Source organism: Pomacea canaliculata, linkage group LG9 (assembly GCF_003073045.1).
Source record: "Pomacea canaliculata isolate SZHN2017 linkage group LG9, ASM307304v1, whole genome shotgun sequence".
Classification (NCBI taxonomy): Eukaryota; Metazoa; Mollusca; class Gastropoda; order Architaenioglossa; family Ampullariidae; genus Pomacea; species Pomacea canaliculata.
This window is the reverse complement of record NC_037598.1, coordinates 22,648,910-22,669,428: the sequence shown is the minus strand read 5'-3', so window position 1 is coordinate 22,669,428 and position 20,519 is coordinate 22,648,910. Positions and strand designations below refer to the sequence as shown.

Here is a 20,519-nt window from a genome sequence, read left to right as displayed (position 1 = left end):
AATAGCAAATGTGGATTGTAGATATATAGTTTTTTTCTGTAACATTTCAAAACTTTTTTGTTGATGTAACACAATAACAAACAAAATTAAATTGCTTGTAAGCATACACTTAAATACTGAAATCAAATGGAACTTCCAGAAATGCAAATTAACACAAATTATGCACTAAAACTAATAAAAATATTAAATAAATCTGTTGAACACTGGTGATTTACTGCTTAATTCTGACAGCTGTTGCATTAACGTGGAGTGATCAAAGGTCGCACAAAGCCCACATAAAACACGCGTTTAAAAATTAGGTGTTTATGTCTTTATTACACGTTATAGTAGCACTAGAGTTTATGGCCATCTCGCCTGGTGATGATAAATAAGGTTTTTCTCGTGTTCCCCAAGAATACAGTGATTCAAGCGCGCGATGCTTTGAATGCATGGACAATGGCAGCAGATGCCTGATGCTTTCGTTTTCACTGTGTATGTATGTGTAAGGAGGAAGGAGACTCGCCACCCAACATCCTGCAGGAACCTCATGATCGCTCCTCGGAAAGTTTGGAACAAAGCCGACGTCATCGCAGCCCCAGACCGCTAATATCTAAAAATAGATGGCCTGGGGTAACCCCTAGGCGACGATGAAAAAGCTTGTGAGGCGTGCACACCGCGCAGGTGACGATCAAGTGTACCACGTGACTACACAGCCGACAGGTTTTTGTTTCTCCGGCTTTCATGCCGCGTGTATGTGTGTGTTCGGCAGTTTAACAAGCGGGAAACGATGGCTGCGTAGAAGTCACGTCTGGTGTCCAGCGTCCATCTTAAAGTGTGTTGTGATATAGTTTGGGCCTGTGTTTACCTGGCGCAGTATATCTCCCACCTGTACTTCCGCAGTGGCTTCCTGACCTCGCAGGTAGGAGCCAACATTGGATTATATCGTGCTGTGAGCGATACACCGTGTGTATGTGTTGTGAAAGTTACCTGAGTGGCTTGTGCGGCGCAGTTGGTGGAAGCAGACGATATTCGCTTGGCTAGCCAACAGTTGCAATGGGTCTGTTTTACAACTTGAATGAAACTCAGAAGTTTTAGCACTACACTGGAGCTTGTAACAGGTCTTTTATTACTGACAGAAAGTATTAATTCACTGTTCGTACAACTTGACGACACACCTGGCAACACCTCTCAACAGGCTAAATCGATTTTGCATACATTTGTTCTAGGTCACAGTGTCTGTGTTGGGAACGTGACTAAAAGAGAGGGAAAACATCTGTTACATTTGTTATAAATTGTCGAGATAAATGCTCAAACACATTGTGAACACATTTATTAAAATTGTGCTTAGTAAAGCTCATGGTCACTCGATCAGTTTTCCCGTACATTATCTGATCCTGAAAGATCCTCTTTATTATTCCGAAAAAATCATTTTTCGAAGTTTTTCCTCATTATTATTATTTTTTTACAATTTTAATAAAATTAGAAGTTCATTAATTTACTTTTTTTAACGCGGTCAATGTACGCTATACACTTTAGAAAGAAAGCTGATCGACATTTTAAGAAGTAAACAGATTTGTATCTTTGTTTTCAAGTGTAGTGATCTGAAGTTTGTGCACACCGGCGTCTCAAGGACTGTCTCCACAATATTTTTTTCTTTTTCTTTTTTTTTTTTTGTGAGCTGCATATCGATCAAAAACTGTGTTGGGACATGCGTACATTAGTCAAGTCTTTTGCCAGGAGGCTATCGATTACAGGAGAATAGTCTGCCAGCTACCCGCCCTTCTTTCCTTGCAGGTGTTGTGGCGGGAAAAAAACCCTCGCTTTGGAGGGCGTGGTGCTAGGCGCAGGTAAGTCTACCTGCCTTGCAGCAGCTGCTGATCCCTGTCTGGTGCGCTGGCTTGTTTCGACTATTGGAGGGTGGAAGAGTTGGTTGGTTGGTTCGGTAGAAAAGTTTGTCCACCTTCTGGCAATTTCATACTCATGATGATGGCATAGGGAGAAAAACAGAGTACGTTGAGTTAAAAAAAAAAAAATACCCCACGTCATACCTGTACCGATACGAGATCCGAACCTAGGATATCGTATTTGTGATTAGCAAAGCGACGCACCGTAATAAAAGTATACACTATGTTACAAAGCCTGTACTGCAGCACAGACTTGGGTTGCAACTTTCTATGACCGCCAGTAGGGTTTATATATCCGAGCCGAACAGCAAGTCATTATTACAGTTGAAATATCTTGTATCCGGCAGATATTTTCGCTTCGTGTTGATGCGTGTAGACGCAGACACCATCACTGCACGCGTGCACACACACCCACGTCATGCGTAACGCCTACTAATATTAAGCCCACCAAGCTCGATACCGACCCTCGTCATCGTCCCAGGGTTTTATCTGAAATGTCAAACTGACAACAAGCAGACAGTACCAATTTCGTGCTGTATTGAACTATTCCTCTCTCTATATATATTCAAACCGACCACATTATTGCAGCTATGTTGCCACAGGTGAACATCTACGATATGCAATCAAATTAATTTTTTTTTCTCTCTCTCTCTCCTGGACAGAAAAGTCTGGGATTGTCAAGGTGACTCGAAGGGCAGAAACCTACGCGCACATGTTGGGCGTCAGAGCCTCTTCACGCAACAAACCCCTAGCGCCCTCGCCTGCAACCTGCGTCGCCATGGCAACAATAGACCAGATTTCAGCGGTTTGACTCGGTGCCAACGCGCACTTTTTTCTTTTTTAAAAAACTTTCCAACCCTAAAACTGGTTGTACACCCGCACGGAACTTTCTAACCACCCCCCTGCAGCAGGTGTCGTCAGCTTGGTCATCGCACTAGTCATCGCCGACGAGCCATGCTGTGGCTGCTGCACCCGTCCTGGTCTCGGGCGGTGGCGGTGGTGTGGACGCCGTCACCCGATGAGTCTCGTGAAGAGGAACTGGCGTGTCCCCTGCTGATGCTGGGGGGCGGCGCCGCTCTAGCCATCATCGCTGTCGTCACCATGCTCCTTAACCTGCTCTTAATCTTCGCCATCCTCGTCAATCGTCAGAGCCGCAGTCGCTCCTTCCCTCTGCACATCGTCAACCTGGCAGCTTCCGGGATTTTACAGGTGTTGTACAGCTCAGGGTCCGTATTCAGGAAGAGTGAAACTGTCGTTTATCAAGGGCAAAACATCATGTCTCCCTAGTTAGAAAATGGCGTCCAGCCTCAACGAATGTTGCTTTACCTCTGGGATCATAGTTATAAAGCAGGATCAGAAATGACCTTCTGTAAAGCAGCATAAAGCAATATCCGAGGATGACAATATGTCATCACTATGGAGACAAGATTCACTCCCTTCCCCCCGAGTTCCCCATTCCCTACTGGTAACGACTTATCCTCAGTTCATGAATACGGCCCCAGGTATCGTTTAGACATTCTCCAGGTAATGGTATAATGTTCAGGTACTGTACAAACACTGTACAGGTATCCTATGCTGTTTACATAATTCACAAGTATTGTACAGGCATCGATACGCTGTTTAGGTAATGTAAAAATACTGAGCAGGCATTGTAGGTATACTGTACAGTTATTGACATTGTACAGATATTGACAGACATTGATATACTGTTTAGGTTATGTACATGTGTTGTGCTGGTAATCCACATATAAGTTACTGATGTTGGTAGGTATTGTAGTTGTTTAGGTAATGTGCAAGTATTGTACAGGTATTACAAGGGATATTTAAGTTGATATTTAAGGTTCAGGTATTTTACAAATATTGTACAGATATTGACATATTGCTCTGGTATAGGGCAGGCATTGTCAGCTAGTCTCTTTTGACTTTGTTATGGTGTCACATTGACTATTATAGTATAGTGTATAATACATCATAGTATAGTATAATAACACAGAATAGTATAGTAACACATCATAATATAATGTAGTCACATATCATGGTATAGTATAGTAACATAGTATAGTGTAATAACGGCATAGTATAGTGTAGTAACATAAGGATATAATGTAGTAACATCAGGATAGCAATAATAAAAATAGGGAAAAATACCTTCGCTATTAAAAATCCTAGTTTCACTAGTTTTTAATATTTTCTCACATTATACATGCACCAGTTTCGTGTTCACGTGACCTTGCTTAGACAAAAATCAGACCGCGGTGATTAGCTGTTCAATTAGTTCAGAATTAGCTTAGGAAGGTCAAACTTTCACGGTCCGACGTAAACATGGACTGGATCTGGAGGAGGGAGGTTAAACGAAGTGTTCGGCTAAAATTATGGTCCTCCTGGATTAGAGGAGTTTACTGCGTTACACGGGTATCGAACCAACAAGTGTGCGCACCATTCATGTTCAGATCCCGGTGCTCCAGCCACTTTATGTGTCTACTTCCCCATCCCTCCTCACTGTTGCAGGGTGCGGGTGTTCTGCCCTTGTGGAGTTATTACCTTATCTCCGGCACGTGGCTCCATGGTGACGACGTCTGCCGCTGGTGGCTCGCCGCGGACATCATGGCAACATGTGCGTCAGCTCTGGCCATCATCTTTATGGCGTGCGACAGGTTGGTCTCATTAGTTGATTAGTCTCACTGGTTAATTGCTTGGCTACTCCATATAAATTGACGGAAGTCATACCAACGAAAAAAGGTTTTGCTAGCAATACCATTTAATTCAAATGATAACTGAAACTTTGCCTAATGTATACCAATACAGATAAAAGAAAATGAAGTGACATTTGTAAGACGGGCAAGGAGGTACAGTGCATCAAGTATGAAAAGAGAGAGAAACAGCCAAGACGAAAGATGTAGAAAAAAGTTAAAACGGTAGATGTTGGTCTTGCTGACGAACTTAAACCCCGACAGCCCTACTAACCTGAATAAGATCCAACTTCTGTAGCTATTTTGAAAGTAGTTATGTAGTCGTAGTCACGAGTAGCTTTCTTGTCAGCGTATAAGCCCCTAAATTGTTTTTAACATATACTGGACACTTACTATCTACGTTTCATTTACACAATAAATATTTAAACTATGTTATTCTTTACTTGTCTTGTGTCCAGTATACTAACAGTAATTCCGTTTGCCATTCAAGAGACAACACACCTGATAGAGGTCACGTATAGTTCAACAATAAATCTTTATTTTATGAAAGGATTAAACTTATCCATTTCGATATGGCTTAAAAAAGATATACGTTTATAAATTAACAGTTTTGCTAGAAGAATAATGAGGTCCAAAATCTTTGTTGAAATTCATAGTTCTACTAACATAAAAAATAATAACTTCACTTAAATTGATCCAAATACTTATGATTATTCAAAATATTCCATACCTGCATCCAAAAGTCCTTAATTCAATGGTGTAGTGTTCTTGCCGAGAAAAAAACCCCTTACATTGTCTCATCAATTTCAGGTTCGTGTACTTGGTGTGCTGGAAGCACGTGCAGGAAGGTAGCAAATACGTTCTGTGCTGCACGCTCCTGGCCTTGGCCTGGCTCCTGGCATTGACCTTGACCCTTCTTCTGTCTTTGACCGAGGACACACACGCCAACAGCAGTGGAACTGGGCCGCTGGAGGGCAACCACTGCTTGTGGGGGGACGAAAAGCGAGGGACCGTGGCCATTGCAAGAGTGATTGTGTACTCGCTGGGGGCGGGGTTGGGAGCGGGGCTTAGCCTGGCGCTCACCACCCTCTCCTGCCTGTCCAGGGGCGTGGACGTCCTCCCCATCGAAGAGGACGACTGGCAGAAGAAAGAACAGTTTCTGGCCGAGGAGCCGCTGAACACAGAGCACGCCGGTAGTGTCCTCCGCTCCTTGCCCCCTCCTCCTGGTCAAGGAAGACCACTTTCTACTAACTTCCGTCATCCGGATGAGAGGAGCTCGGAGGGAGACAGGCACGACGAACGAGAACAGTGGCGCGGGCAGGTCGGTGTTGCTCTTCCTGTATTGTGTTAAATATGGGAGGTTCGAATCTTGGGTGTGTTGTGTACAAACGAGTGAAAACTATTTTTTAACCCTAACCAAAGAGGCTCTTATTTACCCCTACCCCCTCAGCCTCTCGCTTACTTTGTACAAACAGTGATTAGAGAGAGTTAATAATCAGAGAGAACTTATACATCGTTGTTCTCCAACCAAGTCAGGCTGACAGCGCTTTATAAAACCTCAAACTGTACAAAGATTTACCATGCAAGAACCCCCTCCCTCCGCTACAGACTCATTTCCAGTGTCTAAGGAGAAAATATATAAAAATGTAGATCAGACGAAACTGATGGCAAAATCAATTTTGAAAGCAAAAGAGTAAGTAGATAGACATAGATAAACACTATGATATAGAGAGGGGTCAAACCTCAAGCGGTTAGGCTAAGGCTCATCACCCTCATTGCCAAGATGCAGAATGTAAAATTACCCCGAGTGCTGAGAAAGCTGAAGTATACGTGGCGGGTCCCTGATAAATTTTTGACATCGGTTGAACAAGAAACAAAGGTATCTGAAATATTTGATTGGTTGCTTTTGTTATTATATTTTTTTCTTTTGAGTTCTTCTCCCCACTCCCCCATGCCATAGCATCTTTTCTTGCTTATCGTGAACACAGTTCTTGAAGATAAGACAGGACAACACTTCTGTTTTGAGACTTTATTATTTTATTTATTTATTTTGAAACATTGGGACTTTACACAGTCCCGCGTTAAAACTCGCTTGTCTTTACATAGATTCCACTAACCGTCTATGTTTACTCAAACATGGTACACTAAGTACACTATTTATATTTTACAGTAACGTCTCAAGATTTGAGCGTGACTCAGCTCATTTTTATTAAAATGTACCCTGGGTATCCGGCGGCACCGGGGTGATATTCCACCTTGCAGATTGTCCGGATTCGTGTGGAACATATCAAAACATAAACACTAGTAAAGTGCGATCTTGATCAACACAAGAGGCGAGAGACTGGCAGCTGTAGAGTTAAGAGGGAGATAACTGCGATGGTGTAAGCCGTCACTCGACTCGCTTGCTTCCCTTCTATCTCTCCGGCCTCCTCTTCTGTTTCTGTATTTCGTTTTCGTAAATGGGTAACTTCTGATTATTGTTGTCCAAGTTTACTTGTCGTGTTTCAGGTAGTGTCGCTGGTGGTCGTGGCTGTTGGGTGGGCGCTGATGTGGCTGCCGTCGCATCTCTGTATCTTTGCCGATGTCCTGGGTTTGGACTGGGAGCTGTCTAGTGAGGTGGTCGGTGTGTTCGTGGTGGTGGGCTACGCCAACGCCGCCATAACGCCGCTGCTGTGGCTTCTCCACAAGCCGATCAGGAGCGTCGTCGCCGATGTCCTCTGCTGCCGCTGTTGTCAGCTAGATGATTTCGACGACGAGGATGAAGATGAAGGAGATGACGAGGTTTTCGAAGAGGTTTTTCAGGAAACGAGACCACACAGACCAGCACTTCGCTCCACTAAAATAGCTTGTTAAAGTCTTCAAGTGATTTGACAAGACAGTGGACAATGTTAAAGGTCTAGTGGGGTGCAAACTTGTTTTCTTACAACCGGATGTATTTCGAGAATGAAGGGGCTTTATCCATCCATCAGACAGAGAGAAAAAATTACTTGCACTTTATCACACGAGTGGAAATGAGCACCGCCAACACCTAAAGCTGGATCCGAGAAGAGTCAGATTTCTTAACAATTCGCTCCCCAACGACCTGAAAAGGTCAGAGGACGATATTCAATGCCCCCTATAAGATGGGAGGTAATAAAGATATAAATTTCATTTATGAAGCCAACCAAAATTGCCTATCTTGAACAATTGACAACGAACAAAGCATTGAATGGATATTCAGATGTTGCTTATTCGGTTTTTTTTTTCCGTTGTCTTTTATTTTAGTCATCTTTTACAACAACTTGACTGTTCGTAAGATTTTTATTATTGCGAATAAATTGCAAGTTTAAATTGACCGTCATAGGTAATAGTAAACAGTTCCTGTTTGAAATTCAAGAAGTAGAATCAAAAATAAGTATTTCATACATCATGAAGAGATGAGTAAGAGAGAGTGTGTGTAGAACCAAACAAAAGAGGGAAAAATTACGTGTAAGTCAGAATTCTGTGTGAATTTGCATGAATGTAAACATCTGTATTAAAGGACATGCATAGATTTGTTGTTTACAACCACTTTATAAGTTTATCTAAATGAGCGAACAAAATTCAGAGACGAATAATTAAAAAAATCTTACATCAGCAGTGTGCGTGTTAGTGTGGTCTATGGGGGAAAAACAGAAAAAAGCACAAAAGTCCATGGGCACCTTTTTTGGGGTTGTTAGAGTCAGTTTATAAGTTAAGCATTTGCAGACTAAGCAGGTGGAGAGAGTTTTGTGAACTTGCCTCTTGTGAAAGACAAGAAGTACCATTCCATGACAGAATTGTTCATGTTCATTTTTTCATGGAACGTATCGACAATTTATATTTAGACTCACTGTAAATTTATTTGTGTGTCTGTGCATACTTTGTGTGTGCGCGTGTGCGAGTGAGAGAGATTGTCTGAAGGCATCATGTATATTTGCCTGTGTGTGTGTGTAAATGTATCTATATGCGTCCCTGGTGTTTACTCCCCTTTTCTCTCGCTCTTTTCCACCCCTTTCCCCAACTCCTACACTGCCGTACTTCTGCTCCTCTCTCAACTTCATTACCATCACACAACATCAAGATAAGAAATCCCAGCTTTAAATATATACAATTTTTAATCACAAAAAGATGTGCTAATGTTACACAAGTTATGTGTTGTCTCGCTGTGAATAGACAGCCCCAAAACATCTCTTAGACGAGAGGGTCCAAGGGATAGCCTAACAGAATATTCACACGCATCCTTGTCAGCAAATAAATCTGGATTTTTTTCTTGCTTTCCCTAGCTGCCTAAGTAGCCACATTACGGATCCGAGCTGCGAGGCAGCTACAAATAGAAGGCTTCCTCGCGACCAACTCTCCACCATTTTCTCCAGAAACGTGTGCAGTACGGCACAGTGACGTACGTTAAGCCGTTACGAGCACGGTCCTGTGACAATGACAGTCACATGACAATGGTGATCATATTTTGCGTGTTTGTTCGCTGAAGGTCAGCCACATTACCTTCTGACATATCTTGACCTGCAATTCTGGATCGAATTTTCCTGAAATAAATTCTGGTTGTCTACAGTATCGTTTTCCGATTTTACATTTTGCGCGACTGGCATATCCGACCTGCTTATTAATAAACATTGAAAGATCGACTTGTTTTAACAAACACACCAAACCATAAATCTTCTCCATTGGCCTGCTGTTTTCAGTAGTGCGTTCAGTTTTGTATTGTCTCCTTTGAAATTTCCCCTTTCTACTACCTTCGTTTAAGGTATTATCTCCCTTTACTACATCCACTACTTGTCTCCCTTGACTTTTATGTCTCTGCTGGTCAGTCTTTAGACCTGGATTTATTATTATTATTCCTTTTCTGAGTCGCGACTCTTATTTCCTGCCTTACCGTTCTCCGTGTACCGCGTGCATTCGCGACGAAAATTCTGCTACTAATGACAAAAATATACGAGTACTGCTTGTATCACTGGGTCAATGAGTCAATGGCCAAAGATGGCCTAGCGACGGTAGTCTGCAACCAGGCTCAGGGTGTGACAGCCATGACCTTGGCTGTACGTGAGTAAAGATCACTATTTTTCGTTACCTGTCTTGGCTAAGAAGAAGATTAATAAATAAAAAATAAGATTGTGTTGCTGAATTCATCGCTTTGTAAACAACTAGGCACTTTTTCCGATTAAAAAAATATTTGTAAAAGTCAGCATGGCTAGATTTTTGTTAGAAATAGTAATTATCATAAGGCTATTGGATCACAGATTGTGGATATGATGTGAAAGTTTTGATTATGTAGGAAGAAATAAAATAATTTGAAGATTCGATGGGAGAATAAACTCTCAACTGGCTAGGAGCAACATCCACCGTAATCAAGAGTCAAGAGGAAAAATGTGCACTACATGGAAAACATGTATTTGTCAAATGACAAACTGATTTCACTAGCCACCAGCGAAACAAGTACACCCTCTCATTTTCCGCTAGGCACATGTGAACAAGTACACGTTACCGTCTCATTTGACTAATAAAGGCACGCACTCAGTCACCTCAACAAACCTCGGACACTTTCCTGTGCTTTCAAAGAAGTGCTCAACGTGCACCTTCTGGAATGTCTTCTAGTGTTCTGAGAGTTTTCTTTCAAGCAAACTTGTCTGGTTAATATTTTTAGGCAGATTATAGTTAGCATATAGTTTGTTCGGAGACTGAATAAAAAGCAAAGCCCACTTTGTCATCTGTACATCTATACCTAAAGATGGTAAGGCACAGAATGTCCAACAAGTTCTTACAGACTCTTTCACATTGTATAGCTTTAAGTGTTACAGATGTGACACGGTGTGTCTTGTGATTTTAATAAGGGCAAAACATTTCTCAAACATAGCAGTAATGTGATTTTAAAGTCACGTGAATAAAGAAGGGGAGGAGGTGAGGAAACACTCACTCACATACACAATATACATTCATACACATAAAATCACACACTCTGATATACACTCATACAAAAACACGGCACACCATACATTCACACATACACTTTATAGCACACACTCACGCAGACTTATCCACATACCCACGCACACTCACACTGCTACATTCTCTCTCTCTCTCACACACACAATGCACTCACACATACACTCGTACATACCCTCACTCACATACCAATTCATACACTCAGTCTCACATACTTTCCCTCGTATACTATCCCACATACTCGCACACACTATCACTTCACACACACGCTCCCACGCACACTCTAACACACCGTTACACTAACACACACACACTCTCTCTCTCCCAGACACGCGCAAAAAGAGTACAGTCTAAAAGTTCTAACACACTCCAGTTACCTAGGTTACGAAACTATCTTTGCCTTAAGTGAATGTAAGGACCAAAAAGAAAAAAAAGTCCAACATTTGCAATAAAATAAAAAGTCATCGTGAAGAATGAAAGTTTACCGATGAAGTTGTGCAGAAAAATTACAAATATATATATATTTAAAAGAAAGCAAAATATATACATAGAGATCAAGTATATATGGACTGTTATTATATCATATACAGAGCTACAAATATATGTACAGACATAGTCTGGCATACATACAATCTCGCGCACGCTTACACACACATATATACACACACATGCACGTATGCGTGCACACATATTCATTCATCACGAGCTCTAGAGCGCATTCTTCTTTAAAAAAAATCTGATCAAAAACAGACACAGAGAATCGAAGAGAGATACTTCCAATAAGGTAAGAATAGCATATGTAACAAATGCATTATCATTATCATGTTAGCGATAACAAACATATGTACAGCCGAGAGCTAGCAGACGACCTCTAACGGTCCCTTGTAATTGTTATCGTAAATTATTTTCTCAGTATACAATAATATGCTTACAATTCGATTGCCAATATTTACAGTTCATTCAGGAATGTAATATAGACTGCAAACATTAGAACAAGTGCACTAACATCTACATCACTACTTCAACATCGAGTTGCTTATACGTGAGTGGTTAGTAAAGGAGGAAAAATTATATTAAAGGATTAATCTTTTAGCACTCCGCTCCACAGAAAAAAATCCGCAGAGTGAGGAATGTTGCGTCAACCTTTCTTGAACAGAAAAAGAAGGAGGAAAAAATCCACTGACCAAGGCCGGGCCCTCTCATACACCAGACCCTCCCCACCTCTGTCGAGACAAGCCATTACATCAGGCCCTACGAAGGAGTCTAGTAAATAATTTCTTACTGTAACTCATGCAATGTTGAAGTGTCGTTAATAACAGCAAATCTTCTCGCTACCTGCAGATCATTATCCAGTTTTGGCTTTGACTAAAGATAATGTGATTGGCTGTTAAGTGCTACTCAATTTACGGTTTTAAGCTGAGAGACTTCCGACATCTGCGAGCGGACAAGAGTTCGCAGCTTTTTAAGGTAACCTAATAACTGAAGGCAACGGCATGCATAGTTACATACTTTCTTGCAAGTGCAGTCCTTTCCATTTGAATAAAAATGTTAGACCTACTCAGTGCCATTTCCTAGAATTGCTAGAATTTACGGCTGGATGCTATGTAGTCAGCATCCCAAATGTCGCGGCCTTGAAGCTGGAAAGTGGTGCATTCCGGAAGCTGGCAACATTCGGTCCCGTCTCCCAGCCAATCACATTCAACCTCTGCCTCATCCAATGGTCGCCAAGCACGCATGGACGCAGTGACTCAACGCAAAAATGTCCACTGAAGGGCATCCGTCCATGTCACGTGACCATCGGCTGTCTGTGACGTTGGTGTTGCCGAGCAACCGAGGAGGCCAAAAAGGTTGAAGAGGCAGAGAATGGGGCTCACGACTGTGCACAGTCCGAAAAAAGTGTTAAGTTCGATGAAGATGTACGAGATTTGTAACACAGAACTCCTTGGCTGGCCTACACGAACCTGAAACAGAGACAGAAGTTAAGTTCGCGCCTTGGCGTTGTCATCTTTTCAAACTTAAGACAGTTAAACTGTGGATATGTGTCTTCACAGATGAGGATGGAGCTATTGGGGAGAAATCACTAACATTATGGTGCATGGAGAATTTTCGCTTGTCAAAAATTTTCTTACGACTTGACAAAGCTCAGTGCAAAGAACTATTTCCACAATTCTGTACAAACGTCACCATGTGCAGAAATAATGAAGTGACGTTTAAACAGAGATATATATTGTTAACAAACTTATCCATGTACAATCCTGCGTCTGTACTGTTAACCTTTCTCTGTGCTTGGTATGATTTTAGGCGGGTACCTCGATAAAGCACGGGGTGTGTTTACCCAGATTTGAAGAAATAGTAATTCACTAATCAACAGAAAACATCTGAGCAAGACTAGTCCTTTAACATCGGATTTCAAGTACGGGGAAGGGGACGGTTGTCAACTGTAAAGCAAACAAAACAGGGTTAGAAAAGTGACGAAGTGCATCTATGCAAACCATCGCATGCAGTTAAGTTTGGTGGATGAAATGCTGTGATATTTGGTGGTGTTGGTTGTGGTGGTGGTTATGGTGTGGAGTGTTCGGTTGTGGACAGAGTGGTGTATATAGCTACTATGAGGGAATGTGTGTGCATAGGTGCGTACGTGCGCGTGTGTATGCGAGTCTGTTCGTGCGCGTGTGTAAGTGTCTGCACGTGCGGGCTTACCTAATGAAAAGATCTGGACCAATCCGCTCAAAGCCTCGTGTTGGTGACGTTCCTGACGGGTTTTTCTTCAATGATCACGCTGTTTTTGATCTCCCGCTGTCGTTGCCGATTCTTGCGTTCAGGCGCGGACATGAACAGCTCCTCCACCTCCTCCAGACTTTTGTTCTTCGTCTCCGGCACGAAAATGAGAGTGAAGACCATCCCCAGAAAGCATATTCCGGCAAACAACCAGAAAGTACCTAAGGATCAAACCAAGTCTCGTTAATTTGCCTCCGGCACTGATTTTGCAACGATTGCAAAGTAGGTGATAATGAAAAGTAAGCAGGATTATCTGGATCAATACCCCACTTCCCTCCCTTGACAGCCCCGACTACTACTGATGTAACAAGTGTCAGACTGCGAGACAAACTGTGAAAACGAACTTCCACGTCTGTTTCTTAAAATTAATTTTCTTGGAATCTTTTCTCCCTATTTTCAAATCCGACCGTTCTTTCAAAAAACAAAAACAAAACAAACTTAAGTGAAATAAAATAAAAATTCAAACAAGAAAAAAAGTAACAAAGCAAAAATAACAATCCGAAAACAAACACAAAAAACACAAAACAAAATTAAAAAACCCCGATAAATGAGGGGTAAAGAGGAGTATTCTGTCTTGCTGCTAACATCTAGAGCTGTTGCTAGTTCTAGTATGGAGCTGGCTTGAACTGATATTCGTTATACATCTGATGTACGTTGTCGGTACGTTGTTCAGAAGCTAGTTGTACGTGGTCTGTTTAGAAGCCAGCTGTCGTGATTCAGGAGCTAATTGTCGTCCCAGGACCTAGCTATACCCTGTCAGGAGTCAGCTGTCGTAAAACTGTCCAGTACAGATATGTACATTGTCGGTAAATCGTCCAGAAGCTAGTTGCACACCATCTTGAGAAACTGTCCAACAACATGGCTGCCGCGATGCATCAGAATTCAAACCGTCTCGTGGCACGTGACTGCAGCTCTGTGTTCAGCCAACGTCGTCAAAAGGGTCTAACATTAAACTGAGAAGGGCAAACAACTCACCGTGCTTGGTGATGTTTTCCGTCATGGTCAGGAAGGTGAAGGAGACGATGAGGTTGAAGACCCAGTTGACGGCCGTGGCGATGGCGTTGCCAGTACCTCTGGCCCACATCGGGTAGATCTCGGAGTTGATCGTCCAGGGCATCGGTCCCAGTCCTGCAACATCGCAGTTCATTAACCATCTTCCAGGAGGAAATAAAAAGAATCAAAATTGTCGACTCAACCTCGCAGCAAGATCTGCTTTTCACACGTGACAGTAACACAGTGTTTATTATCGTTCAACATTTGGTTCCTAATATGCCAGAAACTTTCAGTTGGGAACCAACCTACGTTGAATGATAATAAAGGTTGTATTTTCGGTCACGTGTTATGATGAATCTGTATCTGTAAAAATGGGCCCAAACTTCTTCCAAGTGACTCCAAGTTGCTAGTCTGGCCACCTTGTGGGCCAGGCCCATTCAGCTCACCTGGCGCAAAGGAGAAGACGAAGAGGGCCAAGCCGATCACAGCCATCCAGTTATAGTCGGTGGGGCAGTACCCGAGGGCCCACTTGAGGTCACTCCGGGTGGCTGTAGTGTTTTTGCTGCAGCCACCGTAAAGCGCGTTCTCCTCGTTGTCCTCGATGGCGTGTGCGCAGGTGGCCGACGGGAGATCGCTCTTGTCGTAGCAGTAGCCGCAGTCTTTGTTCAGGATGCAGTTTTCACACACGCTACGGACAAGGGAAGCGAGTGGTTGAAAGGCTGGTCGAAAAGCATGGATGATTGAGAACATCGTTATGGTTAATGGGGTACCACCGAGTCGATGGGTGACGTTTAGTAAATAAATGTTAGAGGTTGCCGAGTACAACAAACATCGTGATTACTGGGTGGGGTTCATATGTTGCTTGGTTACTGGGTGCAGCAACGTGGTTGCTAAGGAATCGCTATGGTTACTTCGTCAAACACCATGGTTGTTGGGTACCGTCTCAGGATTACCGGGTCAAGGTTATGGATTGCTGTACAAGGGGCATGGTTACAGCTAAAATATAATGAGTTACTTCGCAGTGTGTTGGTAAATGTAATCGATTAAGTTATTCACGGACAAGAAAAAGAAGTAGGAACCTACGAAGGCTGTCCTAACCCCAGAGTCAAGACTACTCACTCGTATAACGTAGCACACGAGTCATTGTACCCCATGCTGCTTAGGGTGACGTTGACGGGTGGGGAATGGATGGCCGACAGTTGAAACCCAACAGCCAGCACGACCAGCGCAAGCACGACACCTGAAACAAGAAAAGGAAAACAAAAACTTCAGGTGATGCCTTGATGCTTGGAATGCAGTTTGGGATCAACTCGATTTTACATTTCTGCTCCCGTACGATCGTGACATGCTGATTGTTGTCAGGTCACGAACATTTGTAAATATGTAGACCCATCCCCACTTCACACCAAGAAGAGGTCTAGTAATGTGTCGCACATGGATGTGGGCTCTGATTCCGTTCTCTCCACGTATAAGAGGTCAGATACAGATACCTGATCATGTATTATTCTAACACCGAGGTCAGATAAAGATCTCTAACCACTCACTTTTATTTTCTGTCTTAAATAGACACAGTAGTGACTGTGTTAGCGATGGTGGTGGCAGAACTTGAGCTAAGCACAGACCTACCTACTGGGTGCATACTCACCCAGAAAGCTGACGACGAGCAACAGTTTGCGCCCAAACCTCTCCACGGCCCACACGCCGATGAAGGTGGACAGGAAGTTCACAACGTTGGGTACGCAGACCAGCCAGATAGCCTGGCCGGAAGGAAAGCCAGCCAGCTTGAGAATAGAGGCGCTGTAGTATCTGGAAATTATGGAGCCATAAACAACATCAACATTAAAGTGATTTACGGCATTTGTTTGAAAATAAGATGACAGAAAAAACAAAAGGATGAATGAAAAAGCAAAGAAGGAAAAGGAAGTAGGAGTGAAAAAGAAAGCACAAAAGGAAGGAAAAACAAAGGCAAAAGATGGAAGGGAAAAAGACAAGAAGAAAAACAGGAAAGAAGAAAACACCACGGAAATGAAAAAAGAAAAAAACTGAAAGGAAGGAACAATAAAAGAGCAACGAAAGAGACACAAGGACGCAGAAACCAGCAAATAAATAGAGAATACAAAAAAAAAAAAAAAAAACATTCGGGTAGAAATGATGCACGAAAGGAGAGAAACGAGGTTATGAAGAGAAGGATAAAAAAGAGAGAAGTAACAAAGAAAATAAAGAAGGAAGTAAAAATATAGAAATGAAGACAAAAAGGGAGGGGAAGAAAAGACTGAATGAAAAATGAAGAAAGAGAACACGAAATGCAAAAAAGGATGGAAGGAAGAAAGCACAAATGAAAAGAAGAGAAAAAAAGGAACAAAATTTGATTTTCGCCTGAAACTCAGAAAAGGGATTTATGTGCGGATTACTTTCATGACCCACGAGAGGGATGTTTGTAGGCAGCGACATTTAGCTCTTCGTGTCCAGGAAGAGGAGGCCGGCAAACGTGGTTAATCCCAAACACAAACAATGGCCACAAATAGACCCGCGTGTGCGGAAGCTGTTTGTCAAACCCCATGGCTTCTCGCTTATCTTCTCTTGAACTCCTCGTTTGTCTCCCTTTGCCTTCACCTCTTTTTTTACATCCCCTTCCCTGCCAGTGTCTTAGCATAACAGCCACGTTTTACACGATAAAAACGGTTTATGTGAAAACTGTGAAGCACGTTCTTGCATGTGTGTGTGTGTGGAGTTGTTATCAAGCATATTAATCAGACATAATGTGATTGCAGGTGTGTGTGTGTTGAGTCATTGTTATCAAGCATGCTAAGCAGACATAATGTGATTGAATTCCTGTAGTTCGTGACCGCGCAAAGTGAGACAAACATGACCAATTTTTTTTACATCAAATAAAAATCTTTGCCGAACTTGGCCAAATTTATTCTTTGACGCTTGGTAACAGCGTCACATTCCCAAAACAGATTATCAACTTTTCTCAATTGTAAAAAAAATGAATAAAGGAATGAAGAAAGAAAAAAAGAAAGAAAAGAACAAAGAAAAAGAAAAAGTAAAAAAAAAAAAGAAATAAAAATGAAAAATAGAAATAAGAATAGAAATGCAAAGACGAAGAAATAAGATCAGTAAAGAAAAAAAAGCGAAATAAATACTCACATCACAGTGTTGATTCCACATAGTTGCTGGAAGAGCTGCAGGCCACTTCCTATGAACAGCGCCTTTCTCACGTGCGGTGTCCTCAACACCTCGCCCAGCACGAACCCTGGAGACGACGGCAGGCACAGATGAGTTAATGAGTAAAGAGTGGCACCGAGAAAAGCGAGCGATTCTACATCTCCCTCCTCAATTATACTAGAACAGGAAACTAACTTTACTTGAAATTCTTTTTTCCGAGTAATGGTGAAGAAACCTGAACTTGTCAGAATCCAATATTTGCTTTTTTTTTTTAATATTTACCCCGGATAAGCAAAGAATGTGCTTTAACGCGGTATCAGGTGTCATCATGAATTCTGTCATGTTATTTATCATGCTGTTCAGATCGTTCATATTTGTTTGCCCCTGGTCAACCGAATAGAGCAGAAAGAAAGGAAATGCGCGGTGAAGGTAAGTGTTAGATAAGCACTTGCAAAGAAATCCAAAATGTCGTTTTAGTGCACTATTTCCTGCTTTACTCTAAGCATGGTAAACACTGGGTTTCAAGAAGAAAGCAAACAAAGCAAATCTTTCGTTAACAGGTTTGATAAAAAGACAAACGCAAACCGCAAAAGTTCTGGATTTACATCTTAACGTTACGCCGCTTGGACGGATTGTACGGACCAGGACTAATTCCAAATTATGTATTCATACACACGTCGAAAAAGTGAATTGATTTTACTTGAAGAAGGATTTTGTTTTTCGATTTTCAGGGCCAACTGATCTGAGTGCAGAAAAGTTTTACGTCCAGAGAATGTCAGATGGAAGCAACGAATGTCACGTGTGTTTACTCTCCAAAGGTTACGGGCGTCAGAGCGTGTCACATGTCCAGCAGCCTTGAGAACTATTCCTCTGTTAGACACTCAGTCGCTCAGCCATCTTGTCCATATGTCAAGCTCTTGGACATTTTGTTTTGCTTCTTGTTCTGTAACTTTTTCTTTTTCGTGTTCTTATTTCTTCATGTTGTCTTAATGAGCATTTTGTAATTGTTCTTCGTGGTTTTTTCCTTCCTTCTTTTCTTCATTTTTTGTGTCATTTTCGTTCTAAACAAAGTGAGTCTTTGCTGTATCAGTTATATTTCAGATGCAGACTGATGGAAGATCCTGCGCCCCTACTGCGCGCAAGGAGACAAAGGGATGCATGCTCTCTTTCTCTCTCTCACACACACACACGCTCTCTTTCTCTCTCTCTCACACACACACATACATTCTCTCTCTCGCCATAATGAAATGTCAGGTCTGTGAACACGACTGCTTGTCGTTGTTATGCAGCAGCACGCCATCTTCCTCTCAAAGTCATCAATTACCCAACCCCACTACTTATCCTCGTATAAAACAAACAAAAACAACACACAGCACCTCTTCCACAAAACAACTTCCCATACAAATATAAAAAAAAATACATTGACCTCTCCTAAAATTAATAAAATAAGAAAACAAACATCCAAGTCCGCAGAAGACAGGCATCGAGAGATGGGAGTTAAGGCATTCACTATAAGAAATTGAGAGAATATAGTCGAGGGGCTGTTTAGTCGAAAGAGTGTTATCCACTGACCAGTTTGTGAGCTTGACTCTGCCTCTGCGACCTCTTTAAGCTCGTCGTCGATGTTGTCGCTGTCTCGAATGCGTTGCAGCACTTTACGGGCGTCCTCCTGTAATGGAGACAGATGGCTTTGGGTCAAAGGTCAGACAAATCATGTCGTGGTAGTGACGCGGTGATGAAGACACAACAAGTATGGTTAATGAAGAAATGACTGGGTGTATGTAACAGGCAGGAAAAAACACGCACGCACGCACTCACTCACACACACGAACGGTCACTCCATTGAGTTCATGAGCTGACACATGTGTAGCGTTGACTGAACAAGCGGCCGTGCACTTTATGCAGTAGATGAACCTGAGGAAAGCATATCATTGCAAAGTTCGCAGCGCCCTCTACAGCACTCATTATCTCAATCACCGACAACTAATCGAGATTAAGCGCATGACAAACAGAGGGCGTGCATGCAGGAACTCACGCGCGGAGTTCACCGTGACCCGACACGCGATGTGACCCTATATGTCTATTCCACACACAAAAAATCGCTAATCAGCGGCGTCTGCTGTAGACAGATTTCTAATTAAACAAATGTATTTCTGGACACAAAGTTCACACTTTGTTTTATTTCCTGAAGTTTGTTGATTCCAGTTGACTGAGTGTGTTTTGTGAGCTACAGCTAATGTTTCTTGGTGTTTCGTTTTCCTGTGATCCTATTGTTTGTTTATAAGCACAGAAATCTGTTTCTCCAGTGATGCTGCGTGATACAAATATTAAATTAAATTTCATTCTAGACTTCTTTACCTTTAAGTATGGCAAACTGAAAGCGACAATACAACGAACAATGACAAACGACCAAATGACGGCAAAAGGACAAACGCTAATTGTCAACGACTAATGATGACAATATAACAATTTTGTGTTTGCATAGGCGACAAGAGAGACAAATTGAAGTTGAAGTTTAAAAAGGCAGATAATGATTTGATATCGGTTAGATTAGTACACGTAAAACTCACCGTTCGTCCCTTGGAAATCAGCCACCTGGGTGACTCGGGTAGAAACATAAAACCGATAAACTGAATGACTCCTGGGATAGCTGCCAACCCTAGCATGTACCTGTGAACAATGAATAACATCTTGGAAGTGCAAAAGTTGGGCAGCAACACAGATTCGCATCTAATGAAATATCAGTGTCGAGAGGTATGATAAACCAACAAATTGAGAATTTAAAAATATTAAATCCAGTGAGTGACGCTTTGATAAAATAAATCATGAAATTTGGAAAATAAATGGAGAAATAGAGCGTTTATGTTTTCCAAAAGAAACAGTAAATAATACTTGAATCACTTGTTGGAGTTTCATGACAGAAGAAGTTCCACGTTTCGGAAGATATTAAGGGTTTCTCAACTTGAAAGCTGTCAAAATGCAGTCAGTAAAATAAAATGCCCTGGACATGCCAGAACAGAATTTATTTTTGTTATCTAATGGGGGAGGATAC

General features: G+C 42.0%; 2 protein-coding genes across 6 annotated transcripts in view; one reads left to right on the top strand and one right to left on the bottom strand.

The window, feature by feature from the left end:
- Window positions 1-549: 549 nt before the first annotated feature.
- On the top strand, window positions 550-8,367 carry LOC112572974 (beta-1 adrenergic receptor-like). Of its 3 annotated transcripts, none has more exons than XM_025252999.1 (5): window positions 550-898; window positions 2,546-3,092; window positions 4,392-4,537; window positions 5,384-5,894; window positions 7,082-8,367. In XM_025252999.1, the coding sequence occupies exons 2-5, from the start codon at window positions 2,838-2,840 to the stop codon at window positions 7,424-7,426; spliced, it is 1,257 nt and encodes a 418-aa protein (XP_025108784.1). In that variant the 5' UTR covers window positions 550-898; window positions 2,546-2,837; the 3' UTR covers window positions 7,427-8,367. The 3 variants fall into 3 exon arrangements, with proteins under 3 accessions (XP_025108784.1, XP_025108786.1, XP_025108787.1); XM_025253001.1 differs by lacking the exon at window positions 550-898 and adding an exon at window positions 935-1,097; XM_025253002.1 differs by lacking the exon at window positions 550-898 and adding an exon at window positions 1,141-1,826.
- Window positions 8,368-8,669: 302 nt separating this feature from the next.
- Window positions 8,670-20,519, bottom strand: part of LOC112572972 (proton myo-inositol cotransporter-like) — a 35,780-nt gene continuing 23,930 nt past the window's right edge. For all 3 annotated transcript variants that reach the window (XM_025252997.1, XM_025252996.1, XM_025252994.1), the window contains exons 6-14: window positions 20,038-20,137; window positions 19,040-19,136; window positions 17,450-17,555; window positions 15,945-16,105; window positions 15,419-15,539; window positions 14,746-14,987; window positions 14,282-14,434; window positions 13,229-13,467; window positions 8,670-12,489 (exon numbers count right to left, since the gene is read on the bottom strand). In XM_025252997.1, the coding sequence (XP_025108782.1) occupies window positions 13,256-13,467; window positions 14,282-14,434; window positions 14,746-14,987; window positions 15,419-15,539; window positions 15,945-16,105; window positions 17,450-17,555; window positions 19,040-19,136; window positions 20,038-20,137 (1,192 nt within the window). In that variant the 3' untranslated portion in view covers window positions 8,670-12,489; window positions 13,229-13,255. The remainder of the gene's footprint in view (window positions 12,490-13,228; window positions 13,468-14,281; window positions 14,435-14,745; window positions 14,988-15,418; window positions 15,540-15,944; window positions 16,106-17,449; window positions 17,556-19,039; window positions 19,137-20,037; window positions 20,138-20,519) is intronic.